This window comes from Protopterus annectens, chromosome 9.part0 (assembly GCF_019279795.1).
Source record: "Protopterus annectens isolate FY-2018-M chromosome 9.part0, PAN1.0, whole genome shotgun sequence".
NCBI lineage: Eukaryota > Metazoa > Chordata > Ceratodontiformes > Protopteridae > Protopterus > Protopterus annectens.
In genome coordinates this window covers 1952193322-1952219754 of record NC_056743.1, presented here as the reverse complement: position 1 = coordinate 1952219754, position 26433 = coordinate 1952193322, and the positions used below count along the sequence as shown (strand labels likewise).

At 40.3% G+C, this 26433-nt stretch overlaps 1 protein-coding gene across 1 annotated transcript in view; it reads right to left on the bottom strand.

Annotated features, from left to right (window-relative positions):
• SLC44A2 (solute carrier family 44 member 2) overlaps positions 1–26433 on the bottom strand; it is a gene marked incomplete in the record, with an annotated part of 993595 nt that overhangs the window by 345243 nt on the left and 621919 nt on the right. Inside the window, 1 exon segment of the mRNA XM_044084762.1 lies at positions 11682–11794. Coding sequence (XP_043940697.1) covers positions 11682–11794 — 113 coding nt within the window.

The following is a 26433-nucleotide window of genomic DNA, read 5'->3' as shown; positions in this document are numbered from 1 at the left end:
ACAGAAGTGATGGCTAGAAAGAACGGTCTTCCAAGAACAATGCTGCAAAGAAGCTGAAGCAGCAGGCTCAAAAGGAGCCTCGGTCAATTTTTCCAAACAAAGTTAAGACCCCAGGAAGGAGAAACAGGCTTCCTGGGAGGTCTAATATAAAAGGACGACCAAGGAATTGTTTAGCCACAAATCTAGAAGCTAAAGGGGGAGATAAAGGCAACCAAGCAGAGATGGCTGATAAATGGGCCTTAATAGAAGAACAGGCCAAACCAGCATTGAGCAACTCGCATAAGAGAACCAAAGGAGAATCCATGGTAAGTGGGTTGAGGTTATGAGAGAGACACCAAACAGAAATCCTCTTCCATTTGGATAAGTAGGAATTCCTAGTAGTGGGTTTCCTGGCCTCCTGCAGAACCCTCTGCATGTCCTCAGTAAAAATGTGTCTATGAAGAAAGAAAATCTCATCACCCACAGTGTCAGCTGAAGAGTGGACAGGTGGGGATGAATAAGAGATCCCTTGCCTTGTGTGAGTTCATCCACTCTGAGATAACCCATGGTGACTGCCCTTGGCCAGATGCAGTAGAAGAGGGAACCAATGCTGTCACAGCCAAAAGGGAGTCACAAACAAGATTTTTGGAGTTTCTTGTTGAATTCTGCACAGGACTTTCGGAATGAGAGGAAGGGGAAATGCATAAAGAAACATTCCCCTCCAAGAAGAGGATAGGGCATCCACCTTCCACACCAGAAGATCTGGGACTCTGGTACAAAACCGAGGAAGATGTCTGTTCAGAGGGGAGGCAAAGAAATCTACTTGAGGAGTACCCCACTGGTGGACAACGTCCAGAAAGACATTCCTGTGAACCATCCATTTGTGGGATTGAGTTTAGAACCTGCTCAGACTGTCTGCCACTATGTTCTGACCTGAAGGGATGTACACTGCTTGAAGAGTCACTTAATACTGGATAGCAAGATTCCAAACCAGGATAGCCAACTGGCGAAGGAGATAAGATTTTTTTCCCTTCCTGTTTGTTTATATACCACATCACTGTTGTATTGTCTGTGAATACCTTGAGAGGCCCTGGACAGAAAAGGGTACGAAAGTGAAGAGCCAGCAGAAGGGATTTCATCTTTTTGAGACTGATGTGGTCTTTCTGCTGGCAAGGAGACCATATAAATTCTCTGTACCTTTAGGGAGCTAAAGGTTGCCCCCATCCCACGTCTAAAGTGCCTATGAAGAGATCCTGAGAGGCAAGAGGAGGATGAATAGACACAGCCCTGAATTTAGTGACAACTGCTGAATCCACTAGGGGGAGAGCATGTTGGAGCTAAACTGATTTCTGATAGCACTGAAACCTTCTCATGTGGAGTTTGTCCAAAGGAAGCATAGGAATGGTGGATGCCATGAAACCCCGAGCTCTTAGAAACTCCCTGGCTGTAACAGATGCCAGAGAGAACAGTTTGGAAGAAGGAAATGAGAGTTACGGCCTTGGGCAAAGGCAGGGATGCCAACATAGGCACCATTTGAATCCTGCAACTCAGAAAGATTTGGTCCTGAGAAGGATTCAGAGAAGATGTTGTGTAGTTTACTGTGAACCCTAGACTATGAAGAAGAGAAATTACAAAGTGAAGATTTAGCTTTAGGATCTCTGGAGAAGAGGCCTGAATCAGAAGGTCATCCTAGTAAGGAAATATTTGGGATACCCTGAAGCAATGACAGGAGCACGGCATTTGGTGAATACCGTTCGGGCAGTAGAAAGACCAAAGGGCAAAGCACAGAAATGAAAATTCCAGGAAGCAACAGAGAAACATAAAAACTTCTGAAGAGAGGATGTATGGGAATATGAAGATAAGCATCCTTGAGATCCAGATATACCATATAGGCCTAAGGAGATAGAATTCTAAGGGACAACATTTGAAAGGTGGGTACCTTCAGAAAGTTATTTAGATGATAGAGGTCTAGAACAGGTCTCCAAGAACCCTCTTTCCTGTATACCAGAAACATTCTGGAGTAAAATCCCCTCCGCCTTTGGGACACAGGTACCTTTTGGACAGTACCTGGAGTCAAAAGTTCTTGAAGTACATCTGGGAAAAAGGGAAGTTGTTCCAGAGGCGGCTGAGGAATGTCCATAAAAGGAGGATGGGATTTCCACATCATGAAGTACTCCTGATGAATGATGAAAAGAATTCAAAAATTCTGAGTAACCTGAAGCCAGACAGGAAGAGGAAGAGAAAGAGAAAGGAGGAGAGAAAAAGGAATTTGGCTGGGAAGACACGAATAATCACACAGCCTCTGGCTTATCAGGAAAGAAAAACTTTCTAATCCGCAAGGTCTGGGTAGCCTTAGCTGAAGGAGACTTCTTGCCACTCTTTTTACTTTTAGAACAAGGATGAAACTGCCTGTGAACAAAGGCAGGCTTGTTGGGGTAGTTTCTTTGGAATTTAGGCACAGGAGAGACAAAGACATGTTCAAGTTCCTGCAAGACCATCCCTTTATCCTGAAGGGACAAATAAATCAGCAGCAGCTTCACCAAAGAGAAGCTTATTATCAAGAGGGGCAGCCATCAATTTAGCCTTGATATCATCAGGTAAAGATTGAAGCCTAAGCCAAGAACACCTCCTCATCAGAGAGCCAAAACCAGCAGCCCTAGAAGAGGCATCTGCAGCAACATAACTGCATTTGATGGAATGCTGAACCACTATAGATGAAGTCTCTAATAAGGGAAGTTTTACCCTCAGAGTCTGAAAGATTTGAGATATGCTGACAAGCTTGAGAAAGAAAGGCCATGAAATACCTGGAGATATGGGTCCAATAATTAACAGCCCTGAAAGCTAAGGTAGGAGAGGTGTAAACCTCCGTAACTAACTTTCCCATGGTTCTGCTATCTTTGTCAGATGGTAGTAAATTAGGTGAAGGAAGAAACTGAGGTGGTTTGTCAGAAGCTACAGACACCACTGAGGGATCAGCAGCAGGTCATTCATACAGAAAGCTACAATCCTCAGTCACCCTATAAAATCTATCAGGCTTCTTGGGAGCAATAGGAAGAGAATTAGGAGCTTTAGAGGCAGTGGAAAAATCATACAAAAAGGCAGCCAAAATAGGAGGGCTAGCAGAAGGTTTAGGGGATTCCATCTGCAACAATTCATAATACCTTTTTATGAATACCAGAAACCTGAGCACAATCCCATTTGAAAAATTCCATCATCCTGGTGACTGTATCCCCAAAAGAAATTTCTTCAAAGGAAGTATCAGGACTATTAAATTCTTCTTCCTCTGATCCACAGTCCAAAGGAGAAGGAATTTGGGAAGAATAAGCAAGGGATTCCTCATCAGAATCTGACTCTTCTTCCGAGGAAGCCTGTTCCCTGAGCCTTTTATGTGGCGAAAGAGAACTTGCCTTTTATGTGGAGAAAGAGAACTCCTTGAAGAGGTTTGAAAGCCATCAAAGCATTAAATAACCCTTGAGTAAAGTCCTGCCACTTAAGATTATGGATCCCTAGGTGCAAGAGAAATAGGTTTAGTTTTTTTGTTTCTTCTTTAAAGAAACACCCGGCCTAAAGAACTGAGCAAGCTGTGAGGTACGCCTGCATTTAATAACCATAGTACGAACTTCTTCCCTAGCTTAAATCTGTGGAACTCCCCTAGGCCCCTCGAAAATAATAAATCGTGGTTCCCCTGAACATCCGAAACAGATGCCTGCATAGCCTCATTGAACGTGCTGGTAGGCGGATCTCTCAGGCCTGAAAACTGGTCATGGCAGAGGAATCTGACAAGGCCAGGTGGGCCTTTGTGTTCTCAACAACCTCAGGAGAAACACCTGATGGAAGCTGGAGAGCGGAAGTTTCCACTCTTAACTTTTTCACTTTCTTCCCTAATGGCCGACCCTCAGGACAGGAAGTGCCTTCCGTTGTTTCTTTTTAGCGAGAAGCTTAAGGTGCTCGTTAGGAAAGGGAAGACAGTCTACTACAAGGGTTTTAGGATCAAAAGCCTGATAAATTGGACAGGTCTTATGGTTGTGCAAAACTCCTAAGCAAAAAAAAAAAAAAAGACAGCATGGAGGTATTTATGGGGAATCTGTCTCGCGCACTGGCATTTACCTTTCCTGGATGTCATTAACCCCTGTGGAGTTGCAAAAAATCAAGAAAAAACAAAGCCCCTATGGGGTACTTATCTGCAAAGGCTCAATAACAGCAAGAGGACAAAGGTAAAGACTGAATAACGAAAAAGTTATGCACCTACCATAATGTTCCATCTGTGTTGTCTGTCTTCATTCTTTCCTCATGTTTGGATTCAGATCCGATCCGTCGGATCAAACTCAGCTGATGCTACAGCTTAAAGCCACCAGATCTCTTCTCCCTTACCACAATGCATCCTGCCAATTACCTCAGATCTTACTGCTATATAGTGTAGGAGGATAAACAGAGGTATGATAAGCCACATCCAGAGTCATACATATAAAGGTACCTAGTCAGAGGCCATGCATATGCTTGTACTCCCAGAAGTCATGGATGGGGGTAGGTGGGAGGGGAGATGAGGAAAGAATGAAGACTGACAACACAAGATGTGTTGTTATGGTGAGTACATAACTTCTTTATCTAATGTTATCAATCTTCATTCTATCCTCATGAATGGGACAGCGTCCCTAGCTACCTGAATCTAGGGCGGACTCAAGGAAGAATATTCCTGTGCACTACAGAACCAAATGATGCCCTACCTCTGGAAATCAGATCCAATTTGTAATGAATGATAAAGGTATGAGGAGTAGCCCAAGTTACTGCTGTACAGACATCATCCACAGACATCCTAGACTGAAAAACTGTGGAGTAGTCACAGATTTAGTGGAGTGTGCTTTCAATGGGTGTGTAAGAGAAATGCTTACTTTAGTATAGACAGAGGAGATGCTAATTGTTAATCACTTTGATAGAGTAATTTTAGAAATCCATTTTCCCAATTTTGGTCCAGAGAAGGAAACAAATAGTTGGTCTGCTTTTCTGATTTTTTTCTGTTCTATGCAGATAAAATCGCAATGGTCTATGAACATCCAGTAAATCTAAGATATATTCTCCTTTATTGGTATATTTAGGGAAAAAACACTGGCAAAAATCGATAGCACTGTTTATGTTGGATTCTGACACCACCTTTGGAAGAAAGGACAGGTTGGTATGCAAGGTCACTATCTTTGTGAAAGACTAAAGAGGTTTAGAGGATAGTACTTGGATCTCAGAAATTCTTCTTGCAGAAGTGATGACAACCAAGAAAATAGTCTTCCATGAGAGATATTTAAGGTCACATGTAGCTGCTTCAAAGGGAGGTTGTGTGAGAGACTACAACATCAAATTTAGATCCCATGGATGTGCTGGATTTTTAAAAGGAGTGCCCCTTTTAAGAAGGCTTTGCTCAATTTTTGTGAAGCTATGGATGCTCCACTCAATCCTGTATGGTAATTAGAAACTGCTGCTAGCTGTACCCTAATGGCTGAGGTACTAACACCATCCTGAAAAAGGTTAGCAAGGAAATCTAATATGTGATTAACAGAAGCTGAAAAGAGGTCAAGTTCACATTAGTGACCATATGGCTAATCTTTTCCATTTACTTGAACATGTTTTTCTTGTTGAGGGTTTATGAGAAAACAGAATTTACACCAGACAGGTGGACAGCATAGATTGTTTGGCTACTAAGGGAACTGGGGAAGCCAAGCAGTCAGCTTGAGGTTTGGAATATCCAGGTGTCGAAGGGGCAGAGTCAGACCTTGGGTCCATGGTGGTTGAATCAGGTGAGGCCATAGGAAGGGGAGCCAAATTTGCCGAGGCCAATAAGGGACAAGGAGGATCACTGTGTTCTTCAACCTGGCCAGTTTTCTGCAGAAATTATAGAATCAAGGGGGTTGGTGGGAAGGCACAAAGAAGACCAGGGGGCCAGTCGTGAAGTAAAGCATCCCTCGGCGACTGCCCCCATGGGAGAAACAGTTTAAAGTACTTGCTACACTTGTTGTTTAGGGGAGAGCAAAGAGATCACAGCACAACTGGCTTCACTGATGGAAAATCTCATCTGCCACTTTCTCGTTGAGGGACCACTCGTGTGGAGAATGCACCTGGTCAGTTTGTCTGCAATTACTTTGGATCTCCCTGGAAAGTGCATTGCTAAAAGAAAGCAGTCTGAAAGACTGCTCACTGCCAGACCCCGAGCACTTCTCGACACAATGTGTATGATTTGGTTCCCCCCGTTTGTTGATATAACAAACGAATGACATGTTGACTACTTGAATCACAAACATCTCAGAGGGGAGAACATCTTGACAAGCTCACAACGACAAAAGCACTGCTCTCATCTCTAGGAGATTTATATGCAAATTGGTGTCTTCAGGGAACCAAGTATCCAGGACTGTCTTTCCTAGATAATGTCCCCTCCACCCTATCTGGGAAGCATCCATGGTCACTATGGTCTTGTGTTGTTGGGGAATGAAAGGACGGCCACGAAGCAGCTGATTGGACTGGCTACCCCAAAGGAGATTTCTTCTGCAAGTTCTGATAATTTTTATCTGATACAACATTGGCTGATGGAAGACTGACCATTGGTTAGCCAACATCCACTGCAGGATTCACATGTAAAACCTGGCCAATAGGACTAAAGGTCATTGTTGCCACCATGAAGCCTAAAGTTCAAGAGGCTGAGACTGATGTGATACTATAGTTAGAACTCGATGTGGAGGAAGGTAAGGAAGCAATGGCGATGTTTGTGTTGAGTAGCGCTCCAATAAATTCCAATGTCTGAGTTGGTTGAAGCTGAGATTTACTGTAGTTTATGGTCATTCCTAGGGAACCACACAGTGTAGAGTATCTGATCTCTTGAACGTATGCGTTGATGACTGGTCAGAGCAGTAATGAGCCAGTTGTCCAGGTAGGGGACACACCCAGAATCCCTGCAGTTTGAAGTATGCTACTAATACAGTCATGCATTCGGTAAACATCCTGGGGTGTAGCGAGTCCAAAGGCAGTACCCTGAATTGGTAGTGACTGCTTCCCAGCCAGAAGTGTACATACTTTCTTCTGGATTACCTGTTCATCTTTATGTGATTGCAACCATCCTGAAGATCTATTGAGCACATCCAGTCGTCCTTGCCCAGAATGAGGAGAATGGACTGAACTGTGACCATCCGGAATTTGGTTCCTTGAAATGGCCTGTTTAAATTTGTGAGATCCAAAGTTGGTCTGCAGTCCCCTGTTGTTTTTGGCACTAAAAAGAACCTTGAGTAAGTTCCGGATCCTATCTGGTCTGTTGGGACCTCTTGGATGACTCTTTCTAGCAGTTTTTGAATCTGAATTGCTGCCTGATCCCTCCAACTGGGTGAAACATCTGGGAATTGGAGGTGGAAGAGAAAAAGGATATTATATGGCCTTTGTATATAATCGTCTGCACCCATGTATCTTTTAATTCTAGCCAGGCTCTCTGGTGCAAGTACAATCTTCTCCCGACTGCCTCCAGAGGTGGACATTCGGGCCTCCATTCAGGAGCGCTGACAGGGTTGATCAAAGAAAGATTCTCTTAACCTTGGTTTTGCAAGCCACCTCTGCTGTGAGGGCAACAGCATCCATTAAAATCCCCCCCTCTACCTCTGGGGGCACTTCCTCCACAGATGTCATGGAACGGACCTTGGGATTTTTTTAAACACTTTCTTGCCACTCTGTTGATTCCTTGAGAAGGATCCCTGGGGGGGGGGGGGGGGGGCAAAAAATGTAAGCCCATGGCAGACAAGGTCTTACCAGCTTTCTCACATCTGGATAGCATTTCTTTCACTTTAGGACCAAAAAGGCTTGTTCTGTCAAAGGGAGCATTGATGACAGTGGACTTAAATGGCTCCACAAAGTCGCATAAGCGCATCCAGTCATGCCTCCTCAAGGAAATGCCTGAACCCACAGCTCTTGAGGTTCCTTCCACTATGCTGGAAATTAACCTCATGGAACTATTGGATATAGTCTGTAGGGTTGTCAACTGAGAAGTTACTGAATCCACAACCTCTGCAGATACGGTTATTCACAGCATTTGATAACTCTAAGTCTAACAAAGTGTGGCAGATAGTTCAGTGACTGTAAGGCAAAGGTTGCTGAAGCAAAGACATGCTTCCCTAGTCTATCACCTGTGACTCCCTGTTGGTGAGATGGACAGTGGAACTCGTCAGCTAGTTCCTTTTTGTTGCCACCTCAACGACTGTAGCATCAACTAGAACCCCTTTTCCCCCAAACTGTCTTCGGGTGGTGCCATTAACCTGTCTTGTCTCTGAGGTATCAGGCTCCTTCCATGCCCACTTAGAGATCATGTCCACTAGCTCGTCAGTGGGCAGTCACCCAGAAGTAAACAGTCCTGTACCAAAACCTCTAGAAGAATGGATTCCTCCAGCGTAAGGTTAAAGGATGTCCAACCACCTTTCTCTTTCAGAATTTCCAGAATGTCTCAGAAGGGAACATCTTCAGGAGGTGACCATTGGGATCATTCCTCTTTGTTGAAATCCGTGTCTTTGGTGACTGTCTCCTCTGGGGAGTCTAGGGGCTTCCTATTGCACATCCTTTTCCTGGGTACTTCCTCAGTGGGATGTTCTGGGGAAGTCTCGGAAGAGGAAATCAAAATTTCTTGAAAGGCAGCCTGAGGTTTTGGTACAGGATGTCTCTCTGGAGAGAGCAATTGAGGCTCTAGGAGCTGGGGTATCATGGTGGAATATGTAGGATCCAAGGGTGAAGGTTCTGTCAAGTCTACCAAGGTGGTGAACACTCTCTTCACAGCCTTGAAGCCAGAGCTCAATGGAGCCAGAGTGATGCTCTGATCTGAAAAAAATAAGTTTCTGAATCACCCCCTCTCCGATCAGTTAGCATCACCCCACAAGAGGAACCCAGAGCCAAACTGTCCAGTGCCGAGGAACAGAGACTGCTCCGAAAACTTCTGGAGGTGAATGCTGCATCCTGGATCTGAAAAGATTGGAGCTCTAAGACAATGTAGGATCCGAAGATATGGAAGTCTTCTGAGCCGAGACTGATGGATCCAGATGACTAGGATCCTAAAGCTCTAAGACAACAGAAGGTGTCAGAGGAGGAACTTGCAGGGTCGATGTGGTAGAATAATATAAAAATCAAAAATGGTCGTGGGTAAAAGCAAGGTGCAAAAAGGAACCCAAACAAAATGAAAGAAAATGCACCGAGCTAGCACACTGAGAATGTTTATTGATAGACAAAACAGAAAACAAAAAATGGTGAGCACTTTCACAACATAAAATTGCTTCATCAGACAACAGTAAAAGTCTTACACTATTTAAATAGTCAAATATCCACTACTCAATTAACTAATTAGGGCTAGCAAGCTGTACAGAATCAAAATCAAGAGAAGCTTTGTTATCTTATATATGTATGTATATGTTTTTTTACACTGTATATAGTGTGGTTACATATGTTTAGTAACTTTGTGTGCAACATTATATGCATAGTGCATCTTTATTGTAGGATTCACTGTGGTAAGCTTCTCTTGATTTTGATTCTGTACAGCTTGCTAGCCCTAATTAGTTAACTGAGTAATGGATATTTGACTATTTAAATAGAGTGTAAGCCTTTTACTGTTGTCTGATGAAGCAACTTTAGGTTGTGAAAGCGCTCACCATTTTATGTTTTCTGTTTTGTCCATCAATAAACATTCTCAGTGTGCTAGCTCGGTGCATTTTCTTTCATTTTGATGTGGTAGAAGGTTGGACAACCTGACCCAGAGGGGTAGGCGCAGAGTGAAAAACCAATCCACCCTTGCGCCAAGAGGCTCTTCCTCACCTCTCTCTCCACTTATTCTGTGAGACTTCTGTAAGAACGAATAGAGTAAATGGAGGGGGATGCTGGTCTCTGCAAAAAAGGAGATGGAAGCTTGTCTAGTACTGGGTCAACTGATGGAGAATATCTTGTTCGAGGACAGTACAGAGTCTCTGAAGGCCGTGTCTGATCTGATGATTTTGTTTGATCTAAATTCAGTTGTGCCTGAACCACAGTAGTCATCGTTGAAGTCGTAGGATCTGAAGGAGTAGGTGGATTCTGAATTTATCTTTTTTTGACTCGAGGTTGAGACTGGATATTTAGCACTCCTTTTCTGGAAGAGTCCAATGAAGATTTTGTTGAAGTGGAAGGCTTCAAATTTGGAGACTGGGATATGGTTTCTCCAAAGGAGGAAGGAAGGAGATCTTTTAATAATAATTTGTTTTTGCATTCAGTTAAGGCTCGTAGATTAAATGCAAAGCAAATCGAAAATCTTCCTGTAAGTGTAATGGATCTAGGCAGTACACCCAGCGCGAGTGTGTGCATCAGAGAGGCAACTTATATCCACATTTGGAACATTTCTTGAAACCCACAGGTTTGTCACTCATCATGTAATATGTATTACCACACTAATTAGAAAGAAAATCTTAAGGTCGGAGGAGTCAAAAAGTATTTCTTTTTCAAATAGTAATAAGAAGGTGGTACAGGGGAAACCAGCCGAGGAATACCAGTAATGGTATGAAGAATTACGACTTGATCATAAGAGAAAGGAGATAGACTGGAAAGACAGCAGAAGAACTACACAACTCTAAGTCGTAAGGACAAGGGAAAAGGGGACATAGAAGAATTCTACACCAGAAAAAACAGCAGAGGATTAATTTTAAAAGGCAAACTAAAGAAGAAATCTGTCAACTGCAGAAACTACAAAGAAAACAATTTTACTTATCCAAAAAGCTCAAGAGAGACGGGCAGACCATGTCCGATAGGTAGAAGCAGTAAACGATTCTGAGGTAAATGGAAAGAAGTTAGAGAAATCTGGTGGCTGCCTGCTGTAGCATCGGCCAAGTTGGATCCAACAGAATGGATCTGAATCCATTCTTGAGGATAGAACAAACAGTGAAAACATCAGATACAATGCATTCAAACTGACAGAAAAATTACATGGGCATTCAGCTAGACGATCTGGAGATGCATTCAGACTGGCGACAAAGAAGTTCTGAGGATGGTACGTCTGGATGTCACTTATGGCCCACGTAATGCAGGAATGTATGTGTGACGTCCGGTGTACCATAAAACTTTAATAGGCTTTGGTATACTAGCCGATGTTGGGCTTTCACAGCAGGGAAAACCACATACATAAGGAATACTGCAACAATAATAGTAAAGGACATCTCTGAAACACAAAAATTCTGTTTACAACTATCAAGACACTGACTGCCACATGCATGTTACCTGTCACTTCTGTGTTTTTATCTTTAACAGCAGTACACAAGCAGAAAAGACACTGATGCATTTTTTTTTAAATCTAGAAAAAAACATCTAAAAATACCACATTAATGCATTCTGTACTAGTCTAAAATATGCTACATTTATTTTTTTCACTCCCCTTATAAATTCTGTTTTAATTTTTTATTATAATTTTACTGTCAATCCACATTTCTTGTTTTCAACCCTTTGGTGTACCATTATGCACTATGAATCTGAATCCTATGCAAAATAGTAGTAGGCAATCATTGTAATACCTGTACATTGAAACGTCTGTTTATATGTTAAATATGTAAAAGCAGAATTGAATATTGTGACTACACTAAAATTTTATTAAACAGAAGATCTCTCAAAGCCTCTGCTAAAAAGAATAATACTTGGATAAATAAGCTGGTTACAAAAATATAAGCATAGTATCAGATTTCACTCACCATATACCAGGACTGCAAACACCAGGATTATCATAACCCACACCATAATTCCAGCCAGGAATCGAAGCAGGACCACAAAAATTAAGCTCAGTATCATGGCAGCCAGTAATGCACTGGAAACAAAAACAGAGGTCTCAGATAAGTAATCCTTGATATCACAATTGGTGAAAAATGAACAAAGTGGGGATTATAGTGAACGTTTTTGAGAATCAGGTTATTAACATCTAATCCTTTACTACAAACACGTTCAACAAGGATCTATACATTCGCTGCTCATTCTGTTTAATTTGTAATTTCTTCACTAACCCAGTCCATTCATTGGGAATAAACTCTGACTTCACGACTGAGGGTGAAGGTAAGGAACACTAGCTAGGATACAAGGGGAGTTTCCTTGCTAGGATTATGCTTCCCATTCCATCAAACATGGACCACTCATTTTAAATCTACCCATAATCCTTGACAATGGCCTCACTACTCTGAGTCAGCTTAGTTGAAAGTACAACTGTACAAGTAAACTATTTATAAGAGTAGATTTTTGAATAGATCATGGCTGCATTAACCTAAGCTAAATACTTTGCATAGGACATGAACTGAATCAAATCCTGGAAGACCCCCTTGATTCAATTTCCATTCACGAGGGTAAGCCCTTGTCCTGCTCATATTGTCTGTGACAAGGTTTTGCTCTGACGGAATACAAGAATCCATGGATGTGAAAATTTATTATGAAAGACTAAAATATCTGAACTTGTACAGTGTCCCTTACAGATATCTAAGAGGAGATCTTATTCAAGTATATAGGGCATTTAGAGACCACTACCTCTGGGAATGTTTGGGGTTATGAAAATGTACTAAAAATCAGACAACCTATGTAGGAGATTCTATAGGAATGAGAAGTGTGACAACTGGTTGTCTGACAAATAGAGTCCTTCAGTTCTTTATTAATTATCCACAACTTCTTCTCTGGATGATAGAAGTAAGCCTGCCCCATACAACACTAAAGAAACTACTAATATTTTCACTGCTTGTATCTCATTATCCACAATTAAGAGCTTCCAGTTTTTCAGTTTTTGTATATTTTTTTAGTTTCTTCCCAAATATATAGCTGCCATAAAAGAATCCTTTTTAATCAGTGTATCTAAACACTTAATCTTACAACGTCCCCATTAATACTGGTATTGCTGAACCACTTAAATTGTGGATATATAATTTACACCTATAGCATTTGTTTTATCTTCATTCATTTTATATCCCAAAAAGACTTGAAACAGTCTCAAAATGTTCAACACAAAAATGTCCTTTTCTGGATTTATTGTGTACAAAATAGCAAAGAAAGCCAATTTTCCTTGACTACCACTCCAATTATATCCTTGAATTTCTGAGTCACATTTCTTTGCCAAATGGTTCTAAATATAAAGCAAATAAAGTGGAAAGAGGACACCCCTGCCAAGTTCCTCATTTAAATCAGTTTATCAGAGAGGAACATTCCCACTTAATTCTTGCCTCCAGTCCTTCATATGTTCGCCTAATTATCCATAGTACTGTATCAGGGAACGCAAAGGATTCCATTGCCCTTCTCATAAAATCCCAGCTTACTTTAGCAAATGCTTTCTATGCATCTAGATCCACAAACAATTGTTTTCTTACATTCTGCTTCCCTCAGGATCATTATTACTCTATTAATGTCAAAAGTTTGCCTCTCCTCCACAAAACCACCTTGATCCCTATACGTCACTTTTGGCAACACCTTTTCCATTTTTTTAGCTAGTACAAACACGTTATAATCATGGTTTAAAAATGAAATTGGTCTATACGAAGCTAGGTCTAATAGGACTTCGTTCACTTTGTATAATACAGCCACCACAGCTTTCTTCCAAGATGCCAAGGCTTCCTTCCTTTTAAAATATTAAACAAGACCTAAATTGTTATCGTATCTCTCTCTTCTAATTTCCAAACTACCACAGGAATACCATCCATTTCTGGAGACTTCCCTGTACATTGACCATATATCACAGGTTTTAACTCTTCTCCTATCTTAATTATTGTGCCTCATCTTCCTCTAACCTTGGTATAATTAAGTCTTCCATAAATATCTCCATTTGTGTTTTTTCTTGGTTTCTAAATGTTTCTGCTATATATAAATTTTAACAAACTTTTTGAAAATATCTCTACTATATCTATAGGATCTCTGGTTATTTTTCTTTTTATAGGCAACAACCCTTTCTACTTCCTGTTGTCTACATCATACTAAAGGTTTTTGTGCCCTGGAGTAGTAACCAAAAATAACTGCTCAAGTGCAATCTTTCTAAGCTCATGCATATTATCCAAAACACCCCCTTTTCTTCCCTTTAGCATTCTGCAGTTGCTATTCATGTTCAGTGAGATTCCCTTTATTCTGCAATACTGTTATTTTCGTCGGCCCATCTAAATAGTACCCATTATTTCTTAACCATATCCTTTGCTCTTTTATTTCTACCTATTTTTAAACTCCATTTTCATTTTATCTCACTCGGTAGCCATCCTTTCTGAAGAAATTCTACAAAAGGGCCTCACAGAGACAGATGCTTGGTGTCAAAGTCATGGCCTCAAGCTCAATGCCAAGAAGTGCACTGTCATCCCCTTTGGGAAAAACTCGGTACCCATGAACTACCACATAGGCGGTAGCTCATTAAACAATGAAAGTGTGATAAGAGACCTCGGGACACAGGTGGACAATAGTCTTTCCTCTAATAACCACATCGCCACAGTAGTCAGGAAATCCCTCTATGTGGCACACCTCATCACAAAAGGGTTCTCCTCTAGAAAAAGAAAGTAATCGGTTCCTCTCTACTCATCCCTCATCAGACCCATTATAGAGTACAATGCCCCGTTTGGCATGCATCTCACAAGACACCTACAACACTGAAATACCTCACCAACAGGATTACCAGCCTCAAACAGGTACCATATGCAGACCATCTAAAAAAACTCCAGCTCTATTCTGTCGCATATTGCCTACTCAGAGGCGATCTCTACCTTACATACAAAGCTATTGTCAAACCCAGAGCTGTTGGACATGCTACACTTACAGAAATCCCGATCTCCGAACCACGCACTCCAGGGACCTAAACCTTGTCACCACAATAAACAGAACATGCTGGAGGGATATATTCCTGTCCCAGAAACTTCCCATACTCTGGAACAAACTACTCATTCATGTCAAGCAAAGCTCCTCATTGGCCCTCTAAGAAAAATCTTGATGACTGGATGGGAAATAGAAAATTCAACCCGGGGATCACTTCTGTGGCATTGCTCGATAGGGGCACAGGAAAATAATTTTCTTGGGTGGTAAAAGCCAGGTGACCTTTTTGGCTAGGCTTATATAGGCCCCAGGGCCGATAGCCTAGCACCTACCTATGAACCTAAATTATGTTCCCTAATAACTCTTGGTTTCAACCACCCATTCCTTAAGTTCCTGTCTTTACAGCATACAATTAGGAAACACTAATCATTTTCAATTATTCACTTAATTACCCTGCATTTTTTATCTTAATTTTATTAGAAATTATTTGAAAAAAAAGTTATTGGATGTGGGTCAAAGCTTTCAATTAAATGCACATGCCCCAGTGAAATATAATTTCTATCCATTCTAGCCTACTTACTGTACCATAACAAACATTTTTTTAAAAATTTCTTCAGAAATCTACTTTGTTATATTTTCCCTTCTAGGTCTCTCCGATACATCCTCACTACTGCAAATCAAGTTCCAGTCCCCCATCTAGAAGAAATTCCTGCTGAAAGCTAATTTCTCCCAAATGTCTTTTAAACTCTGTAGTAACAGTTACATGCTAGCATAATCCTCCTACCTTGTCAATAGCCCCTTACTACCACAAACTTATTTTCTTTTTCCCCCTCTTCTATCACTACTGGAACCCCTTTAGCAAATAGTATAATAACTCCCTCTTTGCCTCTGCTCCAGATATGCTGAATATCCATCCTAAAATCCCCTCTTGTCAAATTCACATGTTCATTTCTATCCAAAAGCATCTCCTGCAAAATTGCTATTTGCATCCTACATTTCTTAATTCAATGCTCTTGCCATTTTGTCTGTACCTGTAAGGCCATTCACTTCCAATATAATATGGATATAGTAGCCATTATGACAGAAAACTGTCACTCCCCCTCATAATACATAAGTTTTTTTGAATGGGTGTTTCCAACTTCTGTCTTACAAGAAGACACTCTTTGACAGGTATCATCTTTTATACAGTTTTCTTCTCCTCTCTATTTGAACCTATATCACATTTTCAAGACTTTTTGCTCTAATATAAATTCACCAACAAAAAGCTAGATGCATTTCAACATCTCCTAACTCCCTATTAACTTACAACAAAGCTATGTGCATTTTAAACAAATTAAGTTAAACTCTTCAGACAGGGTAACTGCAACAAATCAATGACTGCACCCACAGATATTACCTAATCTAACATTAAGGTTACTCATACACATTATAGCCTGTGTTCCCTTTTACATCGATTACTGTCTGTACTTTTCCTATTTCTATTCCCCTCCCAGATATTAAAAACAACTTGCATGCCTTCAAACATTATAGTTTAGCTCAATGAAAAAGTGCACTGGCTGCCTTCAAATACAATTAAACTTTGCACTGTTCTAAACACTTAGAAGTATTAAGACTGCTGGGGAGGCTACTATTTCTGATTCACTTCCCCCAATTTCAGATTATTTTTCACTGAACTGCTTGCAGTGGTACCTTTAAATCTTGCACCTCTATCAGAAAAGAGCAGTGAGAACTCTCAAGATTAGTTGCTTGCACCCACAGACAAGCTCATCATCAATCAATTTCATTTAGAACACAATGTACACAGAGCTTCTGGCCAGATGCCTTCAGCTGCAGACTTCATGTCTCTCACTGAGGGCAAGCCGATTGTAGAACAGAGCATGTGTATGTACCTTTAAGAAGCATTTCCAGATGTAGCACATGCATATAAAGATTGAGCATGTGCAGGCAGCAGTGCCATTTTGAGAGAACAGCCAGAGTGTTAACATGTATGAGTGTGGTAGTCAGTCTGTTTATAAGTTTACGTTACAAAGCCTCATTTCTAATGCGTTTGTGTGTAATTGAAACCACAAATGTTTATCTGTTTTATCCTGACCAGACAAATAAGACTAACTCTGCAGATTCACGACACTCATTATTTTCCATGTATTTCATCATTTCGTCTTACCTTTCAAGCCTGTTTAAAAATGATCCATAGCGCAACCAAATGATATTAATCTAGACATCCGCCATTACAAAAACAAGAGAAATTATCTTAACCCTCTATATATTTAAATCTGTACACCTTTACAGCCAACCCAGCAGCCAGAGATCACATTACATTAACAAACTTGCTTTTGTCCAGCCTTCCTTGTCTTCATACAATGTAAAGCCTATATATCTTACAACTAATTAAAAGTAAGTGTTCATATGTGCAGCAGTCAATGGAAAGACTCCCCACAAGCACACATTTAAAATACCCCTGACTGCACACTACACAAAAGTGCTCTACAATATAACACATAACTTGTATCGTATGATGTTTTATACAGATATTAAAAACAAAACTGTTTTACTTACAGTTTCCCATTAGTTGTTGTTGTGTCTTTTGGCTTTTCCCGGTTACTCCGGTCTACTAATGATTGGCAGTTGATTTTTACGTACCGAGTTGCCAGCCCTGGCACACAACCTTCAACGAAGGTACGCCCATTCACACATGTCTCCACGCAGAAGACGCTCTAGCTGAGAGTCGAACCAGACAGCGTCTTACTGTGAGGTGGCAAAGCTACCACAGGACCACAAACAAAGAATGGTATATGCTTTACAGGCCACTCAAGTTTATCAAATTCAACAAAATTCCAGTCTCTCTCACAGCCACTTTTTCTTGCGAAGACGTTTTTCACAAATGTGATTGGTACTTTACAGTCTTCAATTTAGTCACTAATTTCAGGTTGCTGGTTTTCTTCCTAATCATCTCCATCTCCCATCACCAGACTGTGGTTCAATTCTAAGATACTCCTATTTCTTCTAGTCAACTCACGTGTTTTTCTGTTTCTCAAGCATTTTTGGAACACTGGCAAAGGTTTCATTGGCTATATCCAGCAGTTTTTCTGTCACAAGAATGAGAAGCAGAGTCCCCATTTGCTTGTTGGCTCAATCGTTGTTGGATAAACTTTATATCCTTCTTAGCCTGTTCAGCATCAAAAAGTGTAACTGATCCTCTAGGAAAAAAAATATTCTTAAGACAACTGGTATTGCAGCTTAAATCTCACACCCGTCTCTTGACATTTCTTGACTGATGGGATAAACCTGCTCCTCTTCTGCCCAGTATGCAGTGAATAATAGTTTTCCACGAACACTCTGCAGTCTCCAGTTTTTAATACTTTCCTGTGACATTTCTGTCAGGGGCAACTTTCTGTTGGTATGATTGCATCTTTGCCAACATAGCTCTTGGCTTCTTTCTCATGGCCAAGTTTGGAGCATACAAACAATGCCCCCTTGCCATTAACAAAACCTGATATGGAACACCAGTCCAGTTGGTTATTTGTGCTTTCATAAAATCAGTACAATCTGTTCCTTCCAATTTCTTCGATAGAGCCAAAAATCTCAGGTTTTGTCTGCATGCTCCATCTCTTAATTCCACTTTTTGAAACCTTTCTTGAGAAGCTTCATTTTCATTCAGCCTTTTCTTCATTCCAGCATCTAATATGTGCAGCTCACCTGAGCAGCTTCTATTTTCCAGACTTTTGTTATTTGAGTTTATACATTCCTTAACTGTTTCACTTACTTTTAACACCTCTGAGTGCATTTGATTTTTCCTCTAATGAACTAATGCTGACACCGGAATTGCTTTTTGCTGAACAGATGCAGGATTCTTCTCAGCCAGCGTTGTCTTTTCTTTTCTGGTTGATTTTCTCTCAGGTTCTCCAAATTTCTTCTTTGCTGGCATTCAAGCACTGTAATTATTAGCCAGTGACCTAATTTTACCCAAAGTAACAGTTTCAATGGCCATTATTTCTAAGTTTGTCTTTCATACTGGGAAAACTAAAATCAACCTGTTAATCAATATGCAGCCATCTTAGAAGTCCCTTATAATGAATATTAATAGATCTGTGGTCTGCATTCATAAAGGCTATTTAAGACGACACATAGCATACACTGGAAAGCAGACTCACTAAAAATTTCAGTTAAATGCAATCAAAAAGTAACAGCTTGAACAGGCATGTAAAAAAAAGAATTATATATGTATGGTTCCACTTCATAATATCGAATTACTGAAACTATATGATCGAGACCATATGATCGAGTTTTCAGTAACTCAAAATTAGGAAGTGGAATAAAAAAACAAACAAAACAAAACAAAAAAAAAACAAAAAAAAAAAACAAAGATTTTATTTCTGCAGGGGGGGCAAGGCCACATGCACCCTTCCTACTTAAATATACCATCTCCGTTATTGCACTATAGCAATGAAATGGGAAATCTCCCATTCTGCGCTTCTGCATACAGCGCAGAATGAGAGATTTCCCTTTTACCCACTGTAGCGCGATCCTGGAGTTGGTATACTTAAGTAGGGGGGTGCGGGGATGCAGGAACGATGTCTTTGCAGAAACTATGTCTTTGACATGATCTCGAACATATGAAGTCTGAGTTTTCAGTAACTCAACATTCTGAAGTGAAACTGTGTGTGTGTGTGTGTGTGTATGTATATATATATATATATATATATATATATATATATATATATATATATATATATATATATATATATATATATATATATATATATATATATATATATATATATATATATAGATTCAATTCATCATTTCAGTACTTCAAAGTCAAATCTTCAAAACATAGAAAACTCAGAAGCGTGAAATTCAAAATCCCGCGCACCGAAGATTTTGAATTTCGCACTACTCCTGCACACACACAAACCATCCTCCCCACACACAAGCACAAGCTCTCTACTACATAAAAGCAGGGGGGCAAGCCCTCCTGCACCCCCCATGTAGTGGGTTGCACCCCTCACTTAAATATTCTAACTCCGAGGGTGCACTACACACAAACGCACACACACCACCACCACACAAGATACACTCTGCTTGCACACACACACCACAGCAACACAGACACACACCCACACCCCTACACACACCCAGACAGACACACAGACACCCAGACACACACACAGACACCCAGACACACACACAGACACCCAGACACACACACAGACACACACACACAGACACACACACACACCCAGACACACACACACCCAGACACACACACACACAGACACACACACAGACACAGACACACACACAGACACAGACTTGCCTGAATCTGTAACCACAGAGGAACCTCAGAAGAGCAAAATTCAAAACCTCCGGTATTCGAGTTTTTGAATTTCGCGCTTCTGAGCTTTTGCTCTTTTCAGAATTCCACTTTATGGGCTCGAAATACTGAATTTCAACATTTCAGTATTTCGAGCTTTGAAAGTGAATATATATATATATATATATATATATATATATATATATATATATATATACACACAGACACACACACATATATATGTACATATTTGCTTTCCAGTGCACTTGCCTTTAGCTAAGTTCACAAAAAGGGAGGTATTGTACAACAGCCCAAATGAGTAATTCTGAACATTCCTCACCATTATGCACACATCTGCATAAGAAAATAACTGAAGGTGGTGCTGACCGACGGCCTTTTTTATTCAGGCTGCAAGCATGAGACTTCATATAGGCAGATATTTTGGCTTGTGTCTGGATATCTCTTGGGGTGTGTTAGACTAGATAGGTAATCAAGTTCCTACGGGTAACTGCCATATGTCAGGAATTCTACTGCAACAGCTATCCTTATGTAGGACATTTATACATCAGCTGCAACACTTATGACAAACAACAAGGACAATGGTGGATAAAAATCCTGAGTTTTATGTAGTATACTAGCAGGGGCAAGTTTCTACAATGTTTTCGTGAGACCCCCCCACACACGTTTTTTTTTTTTTTTTTGTTAAACAGCTTGGCTCAGGTGATATATTTAAAGTCCAGTGCAAATGTAAGCATATATCATGTAGACATTGTTGTAAATATTAAGTATAATGAAAATATCAATACAGCAAACACAAGCTTCAGCCAAACCCCCAAAGCTCAGTTCAAAAAAGTTTTTAGCAAAAAGAGCCTTTGCAGGATGAGGCAGCTCTCAACCAGCCAGGAAGAAACAACCCCTGATAAGTGAAGGATCATTGAGGAGTGCTACAATGTAGGGGGGGAGCACGGTCTCCATCTAGTGACACTGATAACTAGGCTGATAGCTGCTGAGGTGTCCTATAATGTAGGTGGGGAACATGATCTCCATCTAGTAACACTGATAACTATTCACTGGTGCATGCTATTAAGCCCACCAAGCTTGTTACAGAGAACAGACTGCGCACAGAGTGAGGGGCAGTATAAGGGAGCTAATTCTCAGTCATTGCACGCTAACTCCACAGACAACACAGATCTCCTTACATCTTCTCTAGGTTACTTTATACCTCTCTCTCCTAACACACATCTGCACTCAGTCAGCCCCCCCTCACTCCTCTTATTTTACTGCTCACTGAGCTGTTGTGCACTTTGCAGTAACTAGCCATATTCCTAACATTATTTATCTCTTTTTTACAGCACACTTGGTCTGCCTGCATCATCGCAGTCCCCCCCCCCCCCCCCCCACCAGCAACTGCAACTCTGCCAAATAAAACCACTACTACGGTCCGGTTTCTCCCTACAGTTATTGCAAGCCAACAACAACACTTTTTATTAAGAATATCCACCAGACAAGTCTGCATAGGTGACTGGATGTTTACAGTTATTATCAGCAGGTTTGGTCCTTTAATAGTTATGTTTTATACATTGTGATTGGATGTTTACATTTCTTTTTAAAGCAAATTTGGCACTTTCATTAGATATTTTGTAAACATTCTTTTGGTCAGTGTGCACACCTGCAAGGGTCCCCCACCCCAGGGAACTATAGCTTTGTCTCTTGCCACTAGGTGGCACAACTAACAATATACTTGCTGTATCTTGTCCCAAATAAATATACCACCACATTAAAATTCCTGTAGGCTAGCACTATTTAATTTTGTGTATTTTGTCCCCAGATAGATTTGCCTTCCTTTGTTGCTTTATTTACACACCAAGGCCATAAAAGTACTGTTTCTGCAACTATATGCTTATACTCCTACCTTTCTGCCTCTACCTCTTCTTTGCTTTCACATACCTTACAGATCCAAGGTTTCCACTTTTCATACTGATTGCTTTTTATTTGCACTCTTTTCTGAGTTGGGCGTGCCCACTACGCTCCCCTATCCCAGTTCCATTCCCACCCACTCCTATTATAACCTAGACTTATACAAACACTAACCACTCCCCTAACTTCCACCAATCAACAATCATCCTCTCTCGCCACCAGTCACACCTCAATTAACCAATACACTATCTGTAACACTCATCCTTCCCCTCACACAACTTAAATGCAACTGTCCTTAATCACTCTACTCCCAACAAACTACACCAACACCCCTCTGTCCCTACATAATCTTTATCATACCATCCAGCTAACCTAACATTACAAAAAAAGAACACACACATGTTCTTTCTCCTGCCCACATTCTATACCCTACTGCTGTTTGCATACTAGCATCCTACACTCACCTACAGATACATGTCCATGGCCCCACACCATATTATACTAATACCATCCACTCTTCACTCTCCTACCTTGCCATCTTCTCCCAACTCTACAATCACATACCTCTTGCATATTTCCACTTAGAACATGTAGATGTCAGCAATACCACTAACCACTTCAGCACACACCTTCACATACGCTCCAAATTGTCACACAAACATACACATATGTTATCACAGATTCTCCACAGTGGTGACATACACCTCAACCCTGGGCCACATACTGCATAACATACCATCATGCCTACCATTCCACCCCTTCCTCACATTAAAACTTCAGACCTTCTCATTCTTAGCATGAACCTTAGAAGCCTAGTTAACAAAATCAGACTTTCATGCAGTCATTGGACAATACTCACCAGACATTCTTATAGCAACAGAAACTTGCTAAAACCCCATATGAGAGACCCAGACATACTCCTAACAAGGTTACTGTGTACACAGGTTAGACAGGATCAGTAAGAAGGGAGGCGGGGTTGCAATCTTCAACAAAGATAACTTAAGCATAGACTACCTACCCATCAAATACCCTTGATAACAACTTTTGAAGTCCTGGTAACACGGCTCAGGATCAATCCCAAAAAAATATTATGATAATAGCCACTTACATACCGCCCAACAATACTCCCACTGCTAATGAGGAAATCATAACCTGGACATTCTCAACCTACACCCAAAAAAACATTATCATAGGTGACTAACAGACTAGAACACTTGCACTGATGATAACCCCTCCAACTTCATAAATCTACATAGTTTCTCCCAAACAATCCAGTTTCCCACTCGAATAGATAAACATATAAAAAGGGAATCTATCTTAGACTGGTCACTTATTAACAGTACCACCCACAACTATGTCTCCGGATGCCTTCCAAATAATTTAAGTAACCACGGACCTACCTACTTAGTCATCAGCAAAACCCACGCAGAACCACAGTTTACAAAGTTATACGCAATACCAAAAACTTCTCCAATGAAGCATTCTTAGACATCTCAATAAATGTAACTGGATACCACTCCATCATCTCCAACTAGACCAGGCCATAACATACTTCAATGACACATTTCTAGCTATTCTAAATAGCTTAGCACCAACTCGTACATGTTGTGTTAAAAATAACAGATTGCCCTGGATATCAAAACAAACCATTAGACTTCAAAAATTAAGGGATAAAACCTGGTTTCAATACCAGAAAACAAAAGACAATAAAACTCCCAGCAGCTCTACAATCAAACAAAAACAACTCAAACTAGACAAAAAATATATATTATACATCCATGTAAAACAAATATGAAAACAATCCCAAAAAGGTCTGGTAGGCAATTAACTTGCTCCTCCACCCAGGTAAAGCCACAACCCCAGAACCAATAACCAAAGTGTTGAGTATTGCCTCACAAATCAACACCTACTTTATAAACACCATCATCTCCCTAATTACAGAGAACAATTCTACCCCACCATCTCTTCCACCTAATGTGGAAACTAACAACTCTTTTGTTTTCAAACCTGTCTCAACTAACTCCATAAGAACAATGCTGAAAAAACTGAAACCTTCTTCATTAGCAGCTGACCAACTCCTCAATGAGTACCTCAAACTTTCAGATGCCATAGCTCTGCCTATCTCCATTCTGGTAAATAGGTTTATAGCAGAATAATATGCCCCAAAATTATCGAAAACTTCTTATATCACCCCTCTACATAAAGGAGGAACATCAACAGAATTAAACAATTACAGACCAGTAGCCATCCTTTCCCTCTATGTCGAAATTCCGGAAAAATGTATACATGCTCAATTACTACAATACCTGCTATCTCACAACATTATTTCTCCCTCTCAACAAGGTTTCAGACCAAAACACAGCACCACCACAGCCCTAATTAATTTCTCTAACACCATCAACCAACTCAAAAATTCAAACCAGCAAGTAGCAACAATCTTCTTAGACATGTCAAAAACATTCGACACAGTCGCCCATCAGAAACCCCTTAATACTCTTACTTCACTAAACCTATCAAAGACTTTCCTCTCCTGGCTCCTAAGCTATTTTTCTGACAGGCAACAAGCAGTACAATAGAAATCTGAACTGTCGGCACTTCTGCCTGTCTCAGTAGAGTCCTCCAAGGATCCATACTAGGGCCCCTTCTTTTCACCATCATCTCTAATGATCTAGCCTCATCCAATACCTTTACCAGACCTCCAAATAGTAGTCCAACACACTATTAATGACACAGAAACATATCTAAGTAAATCACAACTAATCCTCAACCCTAAAAAGACACAATTAATGCTATTTACTTGTAGCAATCACTGACCACCCCTCCTTTCACCATTCTCTCAGCAAACACAATCATCCAACCAGTTGATCATATAAAACTCCTTGGTGTGACAATCGACAACAAACTCAGATTTTCCAACACAGTCATCACAATTAAGAAAGCTCACATCAAACTTGGCTCACTGTACAGAAGCAAGCCATTCCTCACTGACAATACCAGACTAGCCATATCCAGAACCTTCCTCCTCTCTAAGCTCCTATATGCTTTCCCCCTCTTTACCAACTTAAAAAGATCAGACTTATCCAAATCTGAAACTTGTTACAGCAAAACATCCCGCTTCGCAGGCAATCTTCCCCACCAAACCCACCATTGTATTGCTCTACATAAATTAAATTGGGTTGAGCTACCTAACCTTCTCCATCTCTACCAACTTAAATTCACACACAATATCATCTTCCATCCTGACAACTACCCATCCATTTGTTCTTCTCTACTCATGCCCACAAAGTCTTAAGATCTGCAGACAGAAACTCTCACAGTAAACAAAGCTAACACTCACAGTAAAGCTCTAGCCAAATGGAAAACTCTACCCCACACCCTCCAAAACACACCTGAATCTACTACCGAATTTCAAACTACTATTTGAACATCTATCCAAACACTGGCATTACTCCTGCACCAAACCTGACTGAGAAGATATTTATAACTCTCTCAAAACACTCTCCACTCCTTACCTCATTTTCTCTCTGTCCTCTGTGTTATTACTACATCAAAAAAAATTCTCACTCTCTCTCTCTCTCTCTATATATATATATATATATATATATATACATATTATATACACACATATACATATATATATATATATACACACATATACACACACACACACACACACACACACACACACACACACACACGTATGGGTTCCGTCAATTTGTTCGAAGTTTCACTACTTCGAACTCCACTTCAGAGTCCACTTGTTCGAAGTAGTGAAACTTTGAACACTGACTTCGGCAGTCACACTACAGCGCGGAATGGGAATATCCCCTTTTCCCCACTGTAGTGTGATCTCGGAGTTGGTATACTTAAGTATGGGGGTGGGGGGCACAGGGGGGGACAAAAACATGTTTTAGTGTTTTTTTTTTTTTTTTTGGGTACTAAACTTTAGCGAAAGTGTACTTTCGTTTAAGTGGACTTTTGCTGAAGTGTAGGGTCTACTGCTTAATTTCAGAGAAGTGTATTTTCGATGTTAAGCAGTAGACCCATATGTATGTATATATATATTTATTTTATTTATTTATTTATTTTACATTTGTTGACCGGGCTAGTCTGGCTGGATACATGTCCATTTTCAGCAGAGGAAATACTAAGTACATTACAAAATATTACAAATGTTTATAAGTAACAAATTAGAAAATCATAACATCACACAGAATGCAAGATAGATTCAGAGCAGTTAATACCATATTAGCAATTTTACATAGAATGTACCCATGATATATATCTATAGAAAATCTCATTTGTTCATAACTATTTAATATATACACAGTAGTTTTCTTTTTCTCACAGTGATCTTTAATGAAGTGCTTGTTTGTTTTTCTTTTTGAAACTGTATCTACTAGAAAAATGTATTGCATGCTACTTTGTATAGACTAACTAGATATCCAATTATAGTATTTTGC